General features: G+C 37.2%; 1 protein-coding gene across 1 annotated transcript in view; it reads left to right on the top strand.

Annotated features, from left to right (window-relative positions):
- The window catches only part of Aldh-III (Aldehyde dehydrogenase type III), a 260,715-nt gene extending 241,282 nt beyond the window's left edge, over nucleotides 1–19,433 (top strand). The window contains 1 exon segment of the mRNA XM_090371122.1: nucleotides 18,963–19,433. Coding sequence (XP_090227248.1) covers nucleotides 18,963–19,001 — 39 coding nt within the window. The 3' untranslated portion in view covers nucleotides 19,002–19,433.
- The last annotated feature ends 554 nt before the right edge of the window (nucleotides 19,434–19,987 follow it).

Raw genomic sequence — 19,987 nt, 5'->3', positions numbered from 1 at the left:
CGGTTCATTTGGATGGTCAGTTGAGCAACAGTAGTGCGTTGATCAGTCCTGACCAACTGTTTCAGCCGACATTCACCTCTGGGATCAGTGGCCCAGGGACTCAACAATTGCCATGTTGGGTCATCAGAACTGTCCCATTTGTCCAGTCTTGATACACTATCACCATTGCAGCATGTGAGCATTTCACAAAGTCCCCTGTTTCGGAAATGCCAGCATTTCCGAAACAGTGGACTTTGCAAAAAAGCTGATGATTGTGGCTTTTTCCAGGTCTGATAGGTCACATGCTTTGCCCACGATAGAGGCTGTTACTGTGTTCATGGATGCTGAACATCAAGCCTTATATGTTTATGGTGTGTGAACTTGACATGTGCGCTGTATGATTCGCTAGGCATGTGTGATGTCTACATTAGGGGTGGTCATAATAATGTGACTGAACCCTGTAAGCTGGGTGCACTGCTGTCTTCTTCTTAACCAAGAGCATTACCCCCCCCATCTTGCCTTGCCCATCCTTCCTGTATGCATTGTACTTACCATATTCAAACTGCATAACTAGTGTCCGAATTAGAGAATGTTTCCAATATCCATGCTATGCCTGCATTTGTTGACTTCACCAGTATTTCAAATTCATCAAATTTGTTTACTATACTCTTAGCATAATAGATGATGTGCTGGATAATGAACAATTAATGATTAATTTGCAAGAGAATTTATAAGGTTCCATAATGTACAAAATGCAGTTTTTCAGACTTCAAAAAGTATATTTAAGCATTCATCAAAATAAATAAAAAAGTATAATGATATGATTTAAAATTCATTTTTTTACTTGAATATCCAGAAAAATAAAAATAAATAAATAAATTAATTAAATACAGTAATTAAAAAAAATTCAAAAATGTAGCTAAATCAGTTAGTATTGAGTTAGTTAATTAATTAATTGATTGTAATACTGTAGTTCAATAGCAGCATCGACATTTGTTTCATTCAAAAAAACTAATTGTCACACCAGTCAAAAATTACAAGTGATAACTTAATATTAGCATTTATATTTTTAAATTTCTAAATATTTTTGTTACATTGGCAAAAATCAAACAAAACAGACTGATGTGCTATGGATGGAAGCAGTTCATATTCATATGCCATTTGCATGAGACTGTGTACTTTTCTCACTGGTGCCAACTTAAAAGTTGAAAGAATGTAATATACCCTTGACTGTAAGATGCAGGGAAATTTTATGCTACATTTGCACTAAAAAAAAACTTCATCCGAAAAAATGTTAACTTTGTGGCAAGAAGTTTTTTATAAGACTGCTAGTGAATTGAAAATAAGTGAAATTTGGAATTTAGTTTGATGACATATGTATATGTATAGGGCAGCACCTGGAACGTCTGTTGAACTCCATCTTGTGTCTCTGTGAAGAACAGAATCAACTGTAAGAGGGCCAGAAATATGTTGATGTAGGTTTGTTTGTGTTCTGTGTGTGTTCTGTTCTGGCTTCTTGGTTACCCAGAAGCATCAGTCACCTGGACAGATGATTCTGGATACTCGTCCACACCACGGGAAGGTGGGTCAGTTCCAGTAGAGCATGTACATTCTCAAAAGAGACTCTGATCCCCCTAGCGTTGCCAAAAGGTGGGCCAGGATCTTCTGGGGTCCCATTCCAGAGGAAATGAAAGGGGGAGAGTGGGGGGAAAGAAAAGTGTTGACAAAAAAAAAAAAAAACAAAAAAAAAAACCAACAACAGTGCTGCTGGTTAATAATAAAAAAAGAAAAAAGAAAAAAGTAGCCTTCAATAAGTACTCTTATTTTGACATCCAGGATAATTCAGAAGTCGAACTGGTGACCTTTAGGATCAGTGCAGTGACAATCCTTGCATACACAAACCATAGAAGAAATTATAGCTAATTTTGATGCAGTTATGCTTAATTCACGAGCAGCCCAGCACTACACAGAAATCTCTGAAAGAACATGTTTTGTCATCCAGGATAGCAGAGAAGCAAACTATTTTCCCACTCACACAGGTGCATATGATGGACTAGTTTGGTTCGCTACTCCGGTGTTGATTCTCTTTCTGTGAGCAAAGACCTTGGAGGCAAAGTTCTGGATATGGTTCTTATTCTGCAGAAGTAATTGTTCCCACGTTGGAGATAGAGATCTGGAATGTCAGTTCAAAGCTTCACCCTAAGATTGTTGTAGATTGCACGCGTGCACCCACACAGGTGAAAATGCCACCCAAAGTAAATAAACTGTATAATAAGTAGGACTATAGTATTACATTACATATATAGCTCTATCGATATACAAAATAATCATTGCCAAAGCCTATCCCTACATATGCCATTGTTTTCTTTATTTAAATGCTATTAAGAATTTTTAATGTGTTAAAACAACTCACATATATATTACCATGTATTGGAAAATATATAATCGATATCTTAATTCAGAATTTTTTTTTTATAGCCACTAAATATTTTTATATTTTTTATATCTTAAGCTTTGAACTATTGTTTGAATAATTCAAAGCTGAATGGACGTTGAAGTTATTTTAAATTATCCATATTTCAAATACAAAATTTTATTTATTTATTTTTCTTTTTATATTAAAGATATGAATTGAGCAAGGAATTTATAATTAGGTGCAATGTTGCAATTGTGATCTAATATTAATAGTGGGAAATGAAGCAAGAAAGCAAGCTCAATATGGCATTAGCCAAAAAAAAAAAGACACTTCCCACATAACCTATCTAACCCCTCTAATAATTTGACTGGTTCTTCCTTATTCAAACTACCTTTTGGCTGAAAGCATATTTTTGGACATTTATCCTGAACCACCCTCCCTTGTTTAAAATTTGCTTGCCCCCCAATGAGTTGTGCGAGCAAGAGTAAGGATTCCATCAGCATTTAGCTTAGTCCAATCAAAGCCTTAAGCACTTCAATTGGATCTCCTTGCAGGTGCCTAATTTCCAGATTCTGCAGTCTGTAGAAGTGAAGCTTTTCTTGGGAAGTGCCCTTTTGTTCCCTATACTAATCTCATTCCCTCTCTTTGCACCTGTTCCAACAGATCCACATCCTCCTTAAAATGCAGCTTCTGGATCTGTATGTAGTACTCAAGATGTGGCCTAACTATTGCCTTATATAGCAAGATAATAACCTCCTTATTGCTGCTGAAAATATTTCTGTATATTGTTGAGGGGCTTAGAACGGAACAGGCGTTTATCAGACACTCAGTCTAAAACACTGATGGATTTAATATCTTTCTATTTCAGAAGATTTAGGAGAAGTCCAGTTGGCCTGCCTCCCTAAAATCCACTCATGCACACCTCGATGGTAAGCCCTGTTACGTCACTTACATGGCAACAAACGTGTAGAGTGGTTCTGTTCAAGACACCTGGTCAGCGTAAAGAGGAAAAGCCCAAACCCTCCAGCACATGACCTCATGACGAAACAAGTGGCCCTCAGTCCCCAGCGGCTTTCTCTGGGTATGACCAGGCTGCCATGCATGGAAACTGAACTTGGCGTGTTACAATGTAAGATCGCTCATCGGTGAAGACAGGATATTAGAGCTGGAAAAAGAATTGGATTAACAACTAATGAAATCAACTTCATCCTCACTAACAGAATATATATCGTGAATGATGTTACAAGTGTGATCACAGAATGGTAAGATGCACACTCAATATAGATATAAGAAAAGAAAGGAAAAAAATCTGACTCGAGTAAATTATACAAAGGTCTTTGAGATAACAGAAGAGGAGAAAAGGCAGTATGTACTGGAACTTAAGAAAAAGTTTGAGCTTCTGCAGACTGCTCAGGACCAAGATAATGAGGAATATTACAACTTTCTCAAAGTGATAAAGCCCAAGAAATCTATAGGTAAAAAGAAATCCAAAGAAGAAAAAATTATTCAAGAAACACTTGTCATGATGAACTGAAGACAAAAAATGAGTAAGCTAAACACTGACAAGGAGAAAACTGAGTATACTGAGTTATGCAAAGCCATTAGAAAGAGACTCAGAGAGGACATAAGACGATTTAAAACAAGAAAAGTAGAATAAGCATTAAGGAAAAACGAAGGACTTAAATCAGCAGCCATGAGCAGTAATATAGAAAGACAAATGATACTGAAACTGAAGAATAGAGATGGTGTACTTATAAACAGTAGAATACTACTACTACAGAGAATTATACAAGGAGCAAGGGAATGATGCCAGCAGTGGGGAACTTGGATCGCAAATTAGTAACACATATGACATACCTGATATCCTTCCTGATGAGGTAGAACATGCTTTGAAGAATCAGAAAGCCTTGGGGGAAGATGAAGTTACTGTAGAGTTGTTAAAATTGGGAGGAAGAGACATGACACAAAAACTGGCAAGACACTTCACAATATGCATTAGAAAAGGTGTGATGCCTTAGGAGTGGAATAATGCAGTCATAGTTTTGCTGCATAAGAAAGGAGATAAATCAGAAATTGGAAATTATAGACCAATTAGCATGTCCACATCTACAAGTTGTTCACAAGGGTCATTACTAACAGATTAGAAAGAATACTTTATGAGAATCAACCGAAAGAGTAAGCTGGCTTTAGGAGAGGATTTTCGACTATGGATCACATTCACGTAATATCGCAGATAAAGGATAAAGCAAATGAATATAAAACACTATTATGACTGACATTTGTGGATTATGAAAAGGCATTTGACCCCATACAGCATAAGGCAATATTTCTGGCACTGGAAAGGCAAGGCATAGATACCCCATATATTATGATTTTGAAAAAAATATATGAGAACGCTACCTCCTTTATTAGATTAGACAAAGACAGTAACAAATTTAAAATTGAGAAAGGAGTTCGACAAGCAGACACAATATCTCCGAAGTTGTTTACTGCTGCCCTTGAGGAAGTTTTCAGAACATTAGACTGGTTGCAGAATGGAGAGTACCTAAACCATTTACGATTTTCAGATGACATTGTGGTCATAAACTAGGATCACAAAGATTTAGAGGAAAATCTTAAACAGTTATGCAGAGTTAGTAAGGATTTTGGACTGAAGATGAATATGGCTAAAACAAAAGTAATGATGAACAAGTATGCCACAGAAAGGGATATAATGATTCAAGGAGCAGTAATTGAAAAGGTGGATCCATGTCATTAGCTGTAATAATGATAAATGGCTGGATGTCAAGAGAAAAATAAATTTCGGATGGATAGCATTCAGGAAGTATAGTCACATACTGAGGAACAGTATTCCAATTTGTCTGAAACGTAAAATAATGAACCACTGTATACTCTCCACCATGACTTATGGAAGTGAAACTTGGGCACTCACTGAAAGAATGGAAGAGAAGCTGAGAACTACACAGCAAAGAATGGAATGAATTATAATGGGAATCAAGACTGTTAGATAAGAAGAGAAACACATGGATTAGGCAGCAAACTCGTGTAAAGGACATTCTTATCAAAACTAAAGAACTAAAATGGTCTTTGGCAGGACACATAGCTCAAAGACATGATGACAGATTGACTAAGAAAATAACAGAATGTTACGCAAGAGGAGCTGGAAGAAACCTCAAAGACAACAACGGAGATGGACAGATGAAATTCATGAGTTTGTGGGTAGTAAATGGATGGCCATTGCACAAAACAGAAGGAACTGGAAAGTTGCTAGAGAGGCCTTCATCCTGCAGTGGATTAAAAATGGCTGATGATGATGACATTGAGAAAAGTCCATGAGCTGTTCTAGCAGCCTGCACTCACTGCTTAGAGAAATTCATGTCTGCCTGTGCAATTACTCCCAAGTCTTTTTTGTTCTCAACTACTTTCAGTCGAACTACACAGTACATTATTCTGGGATTACCGCTACCCATATGGAGTACTTGCATTTGTCAATATTAAACTTCAGTTGCCAGTTCTCAACCCATTTGCCTACTATTTCTAGACTTGTTGCAGTAGCATATCCTGATTACTGTCATTTACACCTTACCAACCTTTGTGTTATATGCAAACTTAGACATTAGGTCTGATATGCCTTCATCAGTATCAGGCGTCTCCGTAGCCAGGTGGGAAGGAGCAGCAGTGCGTAGCACACGCTTCTTGATTAAACCGGGGTTCAAGCCCGTCACCACCAGATGCGGAAAGGTCAGGAAATGACCACCGCATGACCCGGAGCAATATGGCCTTAGTTGCTAATGCTCCTTAAAAAAAAAAAAAAAATCATCAGTATCATTAATAAATATTGCAAACAATGGGCATGGCACTAATTATTGTGGGTCTCTGCTAATAACATTAGTTCAAGTAGAATAGTGCCTGTTGAAAACCACTGTCTTCTACCACTCAACTATCCCTTTATCTGTAGTAGTAAGTTGCCTTTAATGTCACACTGCTGCAATTTGTACAGTAAGCTTTTATGTGGAACAGTGTCAGAAGATTTGCTGAAATCTAAGTATACGATGTCAAAATTATTAGTATTTTTTTTATCCAGCTCCTTCGTTGTTGCGAGCTTTGGTGTAGGCAGAAAATGAATCAGGAAATTTGGAAAGAAGCCAATTATGACATGTAACATTCTTCTCTGAACAACCTTAACATTTATTGGAAAACCAAGGTTTAGGTGAAGGATGAGATTTAAAGGGGTACACACTGGATTATGAAATAAAGGATTAAATGTCAAATAAAGGATTCCATCCCTACAAGAATAATTTCACTTACACAAGCTGAGCAAACGTTGATATCAGAAGATTTGAAACAGTAATTAGACCAACGAAAAGAAGAAAACAAATCTTGCAGATCATCCCTTGCAGAAGAGGCCATCAATAAGTCGTGATCTGGGTTGCTTAGAGGACTACTTACCTCAAACATGTACTTAGAAGGGTTGTTTGTGAGAAAGATCAAGTGTATTGGCTGTGTGGTTGGGATTGTCTGGTATTCTGGTAGGTAAATGAACAATATGTGCAAGGTCATTAGTAATTGCAAAAACCTCAGCATCTCGACCAGCTGGGCCCATGTGACTAGAAAACGGAAGCCAGCTAGAGTTTTGAAGGAAAAACACCAAGGAAAATTACCTCACTGTTAGGAAAGTTGGACTGGAGAAAGTTAAGTTTCAAAGAGTGACAAGTGAATAGTGGAGTTGGGAGAATGATAGAGGTAACAGATGAATTTGATAGAATGTGGTAGAGAGATTTTAAGTCAGAGAAGATCAAAAAAGGAGATTCTAAATTAAATCTCTGACAGGGAATATCAGAATGGACATGCACAAGTATCACCTTTGAAGCAAAAGGAATCATAAATTAAATAATTCAGACAACTACAATGAGCAGCAGTTGATTCAACCAATAACTGGGATTCTGTCAGAAAAGGTCCATGGGGTTTGCCAAACTGTCAGTGTAAATGGACATTACATCTGAGACCACAAATATTTGTGAAATGAACGAGGAAGTGATTAGGAGGTTTAGATCTTTTCACAGATAAGTATGTTCTATTAGTTTGACAATTCATGATGTATTCAGAAGTAAGGAAAGGCAGTGAGGACATGCTGTATGAAGTTATGAAAATTTTGAATCCAGTGTACACATGGTAAGAATATACCCAGCTCCTTGATGTAACGAGACCCCGACAATGCCCCCCACATACACACTTGGACTTCCTCCAGTCAATATCTGGCAGAGATTATAACTAGCTGATCTTGGAAGCCTTTTAGAGAGTTATCAGTATGTTTGGTCTGGTGGACTATTTAACGGCCGATGTGCAAACACTGTTTTAAAGTTGTACCCTTGAAATGATGCAAAGGATGATGCATGATGGAAAGGTTTGCTCTGGAGACTCAAGCCTCCGATAAGCAAAGTCATGGTATTGTACTGGTTGATGAGAGTCATCTGCCACCTAGAGGGACAACATTCTTCTGTGTGGTGTGGTGCCACACCACAAACCCTGCTTAAATTGGTTCGTACATGGGGGTTATACACAGGGGTACTAAAAGTGCAACCATTGTGAAGGTGCAAACAGACAATTTGGGTGTCACAGATCGACTTGACTTTGCCGAAATTTGGTCCACTTTACTTGAGTGTCACCCAAATATCATCCGGACCCATCTAACTATCTCACTGTACCACTGTCTCACATGGTCTTGCATTACTTCTGTAAAATAATCATTTTTGGCAGCTCCATCAATTGGAAGAAAGGTTTTCTGTCTGTTTTTCAATTTCATCATAGATGAAAGTCTGCTTGCAAGGATCTTGTGATACGTTCTCAATATAACAAGACACAGTTATTGGTCTGAATTCAGATGGTAATTTTGAATCGACCTTCTTTGGAATAAATATAGTAGATGCATCATACAAACACTGGGGATTAAAATCGACCCATAAAAACATGTGCATAAGGTCACTCAAAAGTTTTTCTAGAATGGATCTTAATTGTGTCAGAGTCACTCCATCAGGATCAGGACTAGCTGATAGTGCTAGAAAAGCAGATCTTAATTCAGCATTAGTAATAGGTTTATCAAGATTTTCCCTTATCACTGGATCTTCATCATAGCCTGCTGGAATATGTCTTCTCCTAAATTATCCCTACAAAAGATGTCTTTCCAAGATTTGAGAAACACTGAAGATTCAGCCACTTCTTCAGATGTGTTCACTGGATCCAGAATATTACGGGCACATCATTTTCAATTTTTGTGGTGAAGACTTGAGTTTTTGTATACTCACTTTTCCTCGGATGACTTAAGTTGGAAGGATCAACTGGAGTTTTAACAATAGGTTGAGTTTGAGGAGGCAATATCCCAACAATTCTAGATTTAATTATAATTATTCAGTACATCAACATCCAATATGTAATCTAGAGCTTCAGCCAGAAAGTGTTTAACTTTTTGATGGTCATATTGTGGATGGAATACTTTCCCAAGTTTCCTCAGACCCTAATCCTTGTATAATGACCTATCAAACAGACCATGGACTACTCCACCAGAGGGTGGAGCTTGGACTGGTGCCACTTGAGGGGATTGCTCACCTCTGGTGGAATCAACCACCTCCTCAGAATCATCCCCGATGTGAACCAGGGCCCCATCAGAGGTACACTCAGTAGGTTGGGTAGGGTTTCCCATAGACAAGGATCTCCTTGGGATATCAGATTGTCTAAGATTTTGGAATAAGATATAAGCTTCCGCCTACCTTTAATCATATCCAGTGTCCTTGATGGAAACAGACGTTGCAAGCGTTGATTCAAATTCTTCACACCCTCCACCCGAAATGGAGTTCAGCATGGGCAAGCATCTGGCCTTTACCCTTGAGGTTACAATTTGGGCATTTGCTTCATTTGAATGGGCTCTCTTCAAGTTGAGACCCCGACCAGATTTGGTAGTAAAATAACGATGGCAGATGGACACTCGAAGGCAGCAGCAGTAATTGAAGATACTGGGGGCTCGTTAACCCCTGCAGTGGCAGATTCTTCTCTAGCACTTATGATGTTGGAACTCACACATTCTTATTTATTACTGGGCCCAAGAGATTCAGAGCCCTGGGAGGGTTGGGAGCCCCATCAGGGAGGGATAGTGTGCACCACTTTAGCCAGGACTTGCCTGCCCAGCCCACATCACGAGGAGGTAGGGTATTCTGCACTTGTGGCTGATGTTCGTCGCCACTTCCGTGGGCCAGACACAGGACCAATCGGACTTTGCTGAAACTCGATCCACTTGACTTGAGTGTCACCTGAATATCATCCGGACCTGTCTAACTATCTTACTGCATCACTGTCTCACATGGTCCTGTATTACTTCTTTAAGTAATGACTCCATTATTTTACCTGGCACAGATGTCAAGCATACAGGTTTTACATACTCACTTTACCCTTTGATCTTACTTTGTGAATTGGAGATACATTTGTACTTCTCTAGTCCATAGGATGTTACTTGACTCTCAAGGATGTACTAATTATGGCTAAAGGTTTTTCTGACCACTTTTGTTGCCTCTCGTAATGTAATTAGATAGATCCCATCTACCAGAATGCCTTTATGTACATTTAGCTTGTATAATTTCTTTCAGTTTCCTACAAAGTCCCTGTAATTTTATATACTTCTGGCATCTCCATCCCTAAAAAACTTGTGTGAATATAAATGCAAAATATCTATCCAGTTTGTCAGCAACCTGAGGAGGAGGATCACCATTCATATCTAGAAGACCAGTGTGATTCATCTGTTTCCCTCTAGTGTTTGCATAAGGAAAGAAGCCTTTGCATTCTTTTCCAAAATATAATTTCTCATAATCTTCCTTTGCTTGCCTAACCCAATTTGTGACTTGATTGCAGACTAGTTTAACCTACTGTAGGTTTCTGTATCTCCTGATAATTTATAAGCATCCCATGCATTTTTCTTCTCTGCCACTAGTCACATTAGTTCATCTAATTTCTGTTTAGATCTAAGACTCGAACAGTATCTCTTAGTTGGTAAAAAGTCTTAATTACTCTGTTTTACTTCAGTGTAACAACATCTACTATTACTTCCCTGAATGCTTTCCATTTTGAATTTTCTGTTGATAACATCATCAGTTGGTTCTATTGAATAGATTTTTCAAACTATCTGAGACCACTGTAGTCATCACCTTTCCATTGACTTTATATCTTTAAGTAAATCTCACATCAATACACTAATCACTGCCACCTAGGTTCTCTACTAAAAATACAGTACAGTCAGTCCTCGTATAACACATATTTACACTACTGAATTCAATCATACATGATTTATAAATAAGGAAACGATATTGTATATAACACTAACCGAATTTGCTTATGCATGATTCACCTTTGTGTTTACAAGAAATGGCAGTCGAACGCAGAATCACTCCAACTGAATGCAACATGATAGCAATGAAGAGAAGATTCTGAAAATGTATTAATATATTTTTTTATCAGTGAAGCGGATACACATTTCACCATAATAACGTAAAAACCCATACAATTGCAGCTATCGGTATTATTGCAAATGCAATTAGATCGAGTTTGCTACCAGTTTATAACAGATTCCGCTAGCAGAAACGCAACTGGAAAAACGCAGTTTTCGAGGCGTGATGTCAAGGATCAGGGTATGTTCTTACCATATCTACACCATATCCAAAAATTTTATTACTTCATACAGCATGTCCACCCTGCCCCCCACTTTTTTATTATTATTGAATACACCAATGAATTGCCAAACTGATATTGCAAACTTATCTGCGAAAAGATCTAAACTTCCCAAACACTTCCTAGTTCATTTCACAAATATTCTAATCTCAGTGATATCCATTTCCACTTACAGTCTGCCAAACCCCATGTATTTTTTTCTGACAGAATCTCAGTTATCAGTTGATTCAACAACTGCTCATCTTGGTTGCCCAAATTATTCACTGTATGAGTCCTTTTGCCTCAAAGGTGGTACTTGTGCATACGTCCATACTGATATTCCCTGCCCGAGACTTGGTAATTTGGAATCTCCTCTGGCTTAATCGCTCTACCTTCTGATGAATTCTATCAAATTCATCTGTTGTCTACCGTTCTTCCAACTCCACTAACCACTTGGAACTCTTTGACTTTCTCCGGTGCAACTTCCTAACAGTGAGGTGATGTTAATGTTCCTACACTTGGTGATGTTAATGTTCACAACTCCAGCTGACTTCCGTTTTCTAGTCACACAGATCCAGATGGTCGAGATGCCAAGGCTTTTGCAGTTACTAATGACTTCGCACAGATTGTTCATTTACTTACCAGAATACTGGACAATTCTAGCTATACAGCCAACACGCTTGATCCTTTTCTCGCAAACAACCCTTCTAAGTACACGGTCGAAATGAGTGGTCCTTTAGGCACCTCAGATTACAACTTGGTGATTGTCTCTTCTCCAATGGAGCCTTTATCTCATGGCTATTCCCAACCTTGTGTTTGGCATCACAAGAATACAATTACTAACGTTTGCTCAGATTCGTGTCAGTAAAATTATTCTTGTAGGAATGGAATTCTTTATTCCATACTCCACTTTAAAATCGAGTCCTTTATCTAAACCTTCGTTTTCCAATAAATGTGCTAAGTCTCTTCAAAAGAAGAATGCTGTACACTGAATGATCACTGAACTATGACCACCTATCTAATACTTTATAGGTCCTCTTTTTTCCCTCAGTAAAGCAGCTATCCAACATGGCATTGATTCAACAAGATGTCAGAAGCGTTTGTGAGGTAGGGCCAACCAAGCTGTGTGTAATGCGTCCAGCAATGCAGGTATGGAGGTGATTGGTATGTCATACCAGATGCCTGATATGCCTTTCCATGGTGTCCCACAAGTGCTCTGTGGGATTGATATCGGGGGAGTTTGGGGCCAAGCGATATGTTGGAAGTCAGACCTGTGTTCCTCAAACCATTCCTCAATAAGTGCCCTATGGCTTGGCGTATTGCCAGCTTGGAAGACACCATCGCCATTCGGAAAAAAGTGTAACACAGTGGGGTGTACACTGTAAGCAAGCAGTTGACGATAGCGGAGACCATTGATACATTGTTCCACATGCATGAGGGGGTCCAAGCTCCTGCCAGTGAAACATGCCCCACACCATACAACCGCCTCCACCGGCCTGCACTTTTGATACCATGCATGATGGATCAAGAGCCTCATATTGTCGACACTAAATCCGTACACGACCATCCATGGTGCGGAGTAAATAATGTGACTCCTCTGACGAGCACACCTTCTTCCAGTCTTCTAACATGTAACTTGCATGCTCTTTACACCAGGGGAGTCTTTTACACTGATGAACCTCGGTTAGGAGAGGATGCCATAGGGGTTGTCTGCTAGTATAGCCCATACGTGCAAGCATGCGATGCATGGTCATGCCAGCCCACGTTGTTTTGGGTAGTCAACTCTTCAACAGTGCTGTGCCTGTTCGCCTGTACGAGTCATCAGACCTAGCGCTCACCTCTAATATCAACCTTTTGCTGACCTTTGCAGTTTTTCCGTCGAGTCGTTGTTTGACCATTTTGACGCCAGTCCTGGTACACTTTAACTACAGCGGCTCTCAAACACCCCACCAGTTCAGCCATTTGGGAAATTGAGGCACCAGCTCATCGAGCACCCACAATCTGTCCTTTATCCAAGTCTGATGAATACTTCCTTTCACGCTCGGAATTTCACTACCTACTGAACCAATAACACCTTATCTGTGCTACATAGGTAGACTAATTCGACACTCTCGTAGTCAACGGGTTGCATTCAGTTTCCATAGGGGTGGTCATAATTCAGGGATCACTCATTATTATAGATCAGTGGCGTGCAAACTTATTTCACTCGCAACCCCCTTTATTAAATATAAAATTGACGCAACCCCTTAATGTAAACCTGAGGAACAAAAATTGCATTTTATAAATTATGTAGTCGAAAATTATATTAGAGTACTGAGAATGGAATAAAAAACCTGTCTCCTTTTTAATTTACATATTAAAATAATTGTTTAATATTTTAATTGAATACAGTATAGCAAAACACAATAAATCAAATTCTTCAATTAAAATTACAAAACAATAAAAAATGAAAAATTACAAAACAATTAATAAGGACGAGCCTGGATAACTGTTATTTGGTGCAATATTTGAAATTGCTAATCTCATGTCGTCTTCTGGATCAAGTCTGGAATGTTTTGCTTTTATAGCTGTTAATTTTGAGAAGCCAACTTCACATAAATTTGTAGACCCAAAAGGTAGCAAGTTTGTATTGCCATTTTCAATAATTCTGGATACTCTTCTTGAAGAGAGAGCCAAAAATTTTCACAAGTTGGAGGTCTTGAAACGTGCTAGTAACGATTCATAAGACTTCAGGTCAATAAGATCTTTCTTTTGCTCAATGGTAATTTCGGGGCATGAAGAAATTTTAAAAAAGGGGGGGGGGATCACGAATCCAATACAACTTTTTTTCCTGGAGGTACATTAAATCATTTGGAAAAATTCTTAATTAGCATTGTCAGGTGGGTGGCAATATTATTACATATTCTCAGTATTATTATGCTCCAATTCAGTTTCCAAAGATTAAGTTTCTTTTTGAAAGCTTCTATTTTATCACTGAGTATTAATATCAGTTCCCTGTTCTTGAAGACTTAAATTTAAATCATTAAGTTTTTCAAATATATCAACAAGGTAACTAAGATTTCCAAGCCATTTTTGATTAGTAAACAATTAAGCAAGTTTCTGATTTTTAACCGATAAAATCAATAAAAACTGCATGTTTGAAGTCAAAAAGACGTTGCAACACTTTACCACTGGACAACCACCTCATTTTCGTATATAAAAGAAGCGTTTGATAAGTGGATCCCATTTCAAAGTTCGTGAAAACTCTACTATTTAACTTTCACTTTTAATAAAGTTGATCACACTTACTGCATCTTTCAAAACTTCGTCCAATTCAGTTTGCATTGCCTTTGCCACTAATTCTTCCCTATGTATAATGCAATGCAGTAGCATAGCTACCCTTTTTCGGGCCCGGAGGCAAAGAACATGTTCAGGCCCCTACTTGATTAATGAAAATTGCAAAAATAGGAGACAGCCAAAGACGTTTGACCCCTAAAGGGCCCAGGCCTGAAGGCAATTGCCCTGCCTGCCTACATGTTACTACGCCACTGATGCAATGGTTCTAAACTATATTTGGAGCAATTTCCTTTACTTCGCCCTTTAAACCAGCCGCACCATCAGTACAAATCGTAACACAGTTGTTTCACATTAGATCATTTGTTTGAAAGAAAATATTTATAGCATCAAAAATCTTCTCGCCCGTCGTTCTTTCTTCGAAAATAGAAAATCCTCCAAAATATCTCCCTCATAGCAGTATCTGACGTATACAATAAGTTGAGCAAGGTTGGAAATATCTGTGGATTCATCTAACTGTATTGCAAAAATTGGACTTTCTCTCAATCGATTTAATAAATTGAATTTTATGTTGTCCGTGATAACCGTAATGCGCCATGAGACTGGTCTCTGGACAGAAGAATGGTTTTTAAATCTTGCTGTATTTTGTTCCATGGATAATTGAAATCAATTTTGTTGCAGCAGGGAGAACAAGTTGATATGAAAGCACCGAATTACGAAGCAGAATAAAGCATGCGTGCAACAGACTTGCTATTTGCAGCACAATTTCTTCATTATGTTTCAAATTATTTCAAGTATCTCATATGGTCAATACCTAAGCAGAGTATGTATACATTCTGTGATAGATTTGGGTCAGTTTATTCCGGTCCTCAGGCGCTAGAGTCTGCTAGTATTAACAATATGGATCCACAGCCAGTGAGCAAAATAAGGTATATTCCCGGCACAATTCGTATCTCAGACTTAGTACGAGTTGTAAATTCTCTACACCTACAGTATTGAAAAAGTAATTTTAACAACAGGTTTTTAGCTTTTATGTACACCAAAAATAAATTTATTTAAAAATTGCCATGACCTCTCTGTGGGTTGCGCCCCACTGGTATAGATCACTCAGGGTCGCATTCAGTTTCCATAGGGGCAGTCATAATTCAGTGATCGCTCAGTGTATGTTGTTATTGGCTTGTTTCCAACTCTTCAGTTTTATTTTCTGCCTACACCAAAACTCACAACAATTATGAATCAGTCCAAATTAGATTTTAAACAGGCTAAGAGTAGAAAACTTGCTTCTTGCCCCAATGGTAGCTGAGTATTCTGGTTTCTTGCCAAAGCTATTGTCCACAACGTTTGCCTATCTCTGCTGCTCCCACCTCTGTCAAAACCAGATGGTTTTGACAGAGGTGGGAGCATCCAACTTTCATACATCTTTGTTTAAAAAAAAAAAAAATCCCTTTGCTGCCAAAATATAGGCTTCCTTCTTGGACCACATGGGAATGCCTTGTTTTGACTCATTGGGAAGTCTGCTATAGAAACAAAACTAAGGCAAGTATGCCAGCTGGCATTAGCTTCCTTTCTCCTTAGATTTGATACAAAATTGGAATATTTACTTTACAAAAAAGATATGATTCCTGTTATAGTTATGAATTCTTTTGTAAACCTTAGTAGATTTCAGTATCCATCACTCATCTTTAGAATTATGCACAACCAATTTTTGCAAAAGTTATACCCAGTCGTTCAAAATTTGACACGAGTAGTATAATCAACTCTTACCTGATACTACCCTCTAAACTTATCTTCTAATTGAATGCAGAAATTTTATTGCAGAGATGTGTGAAGTATTTTAACTTTGCTCCTGCTTTAAAATGCAGAATTTTAAGAAACACTAAGTACATTTAATGCCTTTAAAAATGGATCAGTTAATGAGCTTCCTGTCCTGAATAAAATCTGACCTCAGTTATGAAAAATTCAAGAAAACCAATAATCTGTAATGTTTTGCTTGATTCCAGCACATTCTGGACTGAATTTTCTGATCAGGCTGCCAAAACCTGGAGATGATAACTTGACATTTCATTTCTGCTTGCTAACAATCGATCCCCCTCTTACAATGAAAATACCACATACAGTGGAAGCAAGTATTGGCATATTTATAGAGATGCAGATCAGACATGATCCACAATTTTGAACTTTTAACTCCTTTTTAAACTGGCAGTAAGTTGTTCTTGTGCCGGTACATATTGAACATTCTTATTCTACACATCTATACTTACTCACTGGAAATTACCTCTTACTATTGAGGCATGTGTTTATTGATTATCCATACTATCAGTAAGATAGAAATTTAACTTTCGGTGAAATTATAGTTTAATGTTCCCATGTTTAGGGAAATTTCATAAGGTGACCAGGTTTGGGAGATGAAAACGGGGACAAAATTAATTCTGAAAACAAAAAATTGGAAACATTTCTGGAACCATTTATAAAAGCTAGGGTGACATAATTTTTACTTATATATTAAGAAAATCCAGAATCTTAATAATTATATTAAGAGTATTCTGGATTTTCAGAACACTCTTAATATAATGTAATAGTAGTGCTAATATTATTTCATTAAACAGGCCAAAAAAAATCTGTAATTTTACATTTTTGTGTAAGTAAAATTATCATTCGGTTAACTGTAGCAACACAAAAATCCTAATCCAGGTACAATTATGTTATAAAACATGAAAATTGTACCTGGATTAGGATTTAAGAAAATTAACTTTTGGAAACAAAAATCAAAAAATACAAAGGTAATAAGTTGTATTTCACATATAAGGAAGTTATGCATGTCAGTCTTTATTGTAGGCCCCATTATGTTTGCCACGCTTTCTCTGACACTTTATTAATGACTGGATTCCTCAAGAGAAGTTTTGTGGTTCGTGTTGAAGCCATTCATGTACTGCCTTTTTGATTTCTTCATCCAATGAGAAGTGACATCCTCTTAGTGCATCTTTTAGTGGCAAGAAAAGTAAGTGATAATCATGTGAGAGTAATCCATTTTCTGTCAGCATTGTAAGCAATGTGGCTAACCATGACATTTCCTTGATCTTTCAAATAAAATCTAAACTTATTTGTGTTCCTGAACCAGCTATTTCTATTCTTGTTCAATTGAGATGAAGGTTGGAGAGAACAAAAAAGCATACTTTATACTACATGATACAAGAGATGTGGGAATGTAAAAATTAAAAAAATGAATCACCTTCTTTGACTTAGTGCAGATTATAATGGTAATTTGGTTCTAATAGTTTTTTTTTAAATGTTAAAATTGATTAACGCTTTGCATAAGATGTAGTACAGTGGATTCCGGTTATTTGGGCCACCGGTTAATCGGGGCAGCCGTTTATTTGGGGCAAATCTTAAAAAACAAAAACCAATCGAGAAAATAGCCAGGGTTTACTTCGCTTAATTGGGACAAAATGCCGTTTAATCGGGGCAGGAGACCTCAGCACTGGAGATTACCCTACGATTGTCTCCGACCGTACCACGTAGTTCGGTCGGATTTCTGGAGGTCACAACCATAAAACAATAAAAACAATTAGCAGTCACCTGTTTATTGGGCTTTTCTGTTAGTGCAATCTATCATAAACGGACAGTAAACTCGATCTTATTGAATTTGCGATAATACCGGCAGCTGGAATTCTGTGGGTTATTATGGTAAAATGTGTTTACACTTCCATGGAATCTTCAGTCATATAAAAAAAATAATTTTCAGAATCTTCTCTTCATTCCTATTTTTAAAGCTTCCTAATTTGTGACTCCGTTCTCACTTGCGCGTGTTGTGTTACTTGCAATTTGTGTGTGCCCTGTTCTTTGTTATTGATTGCTTATCTTTTTACTGTTTTAAATTTCAGCCCCCACCAACAAATGTCAGTAACAGAAATGTCAACTAGTTTAGTTAGTATGTACATATTACAGTGCGTATTAATTATTCCGATTATCATTCTTCCGATTTTCACGTATCATTTAATTTTTTAATTGGTAAGGTAATAAAGGGTAAATTTGTGCTTAATATATCTTTACTTTTATAGCCTGTGGATAACATTCCTCCTATTTTCGCTAATTAGAATCGCTGTTTAATAGAATTAAAATTCAATTCACAAACGTGATCAGAATGACCGGCGCTTAGTGCACATCGTATAGTGAACGGTACTTTACTATTTTGAGTTCGTCGTAACGTGATTTGATTGAACAGTGAACTAATTGTAAAGGGGGGGGGGGGTAAATTGTATTTTTAACTATTTACGTGAAACTTCGGATAATTGGGGCAGCCGCTTAATCGGGCCAAAATGCACTAGTCCCGATGTGTCCCAAATAACCGGAATCGACTGTATATTCAAAGATTGAGTCTTTAGATTTTAAAGTGTTTCAGATTTTATTTTTGTAATGACTTCATTAGTTTTCCTAAAAAGAGATTTAGATTTCCCATGCTCTCATTTTTGTTTTGTATTTGAAGTTGATTCATAACATACATAAGCTGAAAAAAAGAGCTGCTGTTACTATTCTGCTTAAGTACATGGTTAAAAAAATAAAGTACTTTAATTTCTTTATTTCATGTTCTAATTGTTTTCTTTGTTAGTTTTTTAATACAGATGCCAACCTGCCAGCCCCTTTATGAATGTTATTACTGGACATTGGATGCAGTGAAGAAAGAAAAAAAAAAAAAATACAAAAATTATTTTATTATCATAGACAATTTAACACAATCATAAGAGCTGTGTAATGAATTACTTGGTTTAAATAATGTGATACATGGTACGTTTTTTAAATAAAGCAGAAAATTGTTGATCCTGTAGAAATTGTTGGTACTGTAGAGCCCAAACTTTTGGGTCATTGGGTTTGTTGAATGGTCTTGATATACTGAATATACCAAATATATATTTTGTACCTTGCTACAAGCATTGTGTGTATAAATGATATTTTTTTTTATTTTTTATTTTTGTGTGTGTGCAAATTCTTATTGTTATGAAAAGCAGACCCATGTGCTTTTCTTTGTGAAAGTTAATACCATAAATAAATTGTACTTTTGTTAATTTTTTTTAATATATATATATAAAAGTTAAGTGATGACTCTTGTTTTGAATTTGAATAAAGCAGTTGCTTTGCATGTCATAAGAATTAGAACACTCACTATGATAATATCAAATTCATTCTGTTAGTTTACAGCATAAGCAGAATATTTCGCACTTCCAGGTTTTTTTATCTGTACTCATGGTATTAACTAAGGGATAAAGAACAAAATTATATACATAAAATATTGTGTTTGTACACACACACACTGAATTGTGTCCACCTACCTAATACTTTACGGGACCACTGTTCACATGGATAACATCTGCTATTCACCTGGGCATTGACTCCACTAGATGTCTGCCTGCAAGGCTTTCCACAGTGTCAGAAGAGATAAAGGTTGCGTGTCCATATGCATCAGTTCCAAAACATACCACAGGTATTTAGTTGGATTGAGATCAGGAAAATTTGGAGGCTAATCAAGATGATTGAAATCTTCGCTATGTTCCTCAATTGAAATCTTCACAATGGGGCCCAATGACATGATGCATTATTGTCTTGGAAGATCCCATTTCTGTCCAGATAAAAATGCAA

This window comes from Mastigoproctus giganteus, chromosome 4 (assembly GCF_048544385.1).
Source record: "Mastigoproctus giganteus isolate SK-2022 chromosome 4, ASM4854438v1, whole genome shotgun sequence".
Taxonomy (NCBI): Eukaryota; Metazoa; Arthropoda; class Arachnida; order Uropygi; family Thelyphonidae; genus Mastigoproctus; species Mastigoproctus giganteus.
This window is presented reverse-complemented; position numbering and strand designations above follow the sequence as displayed.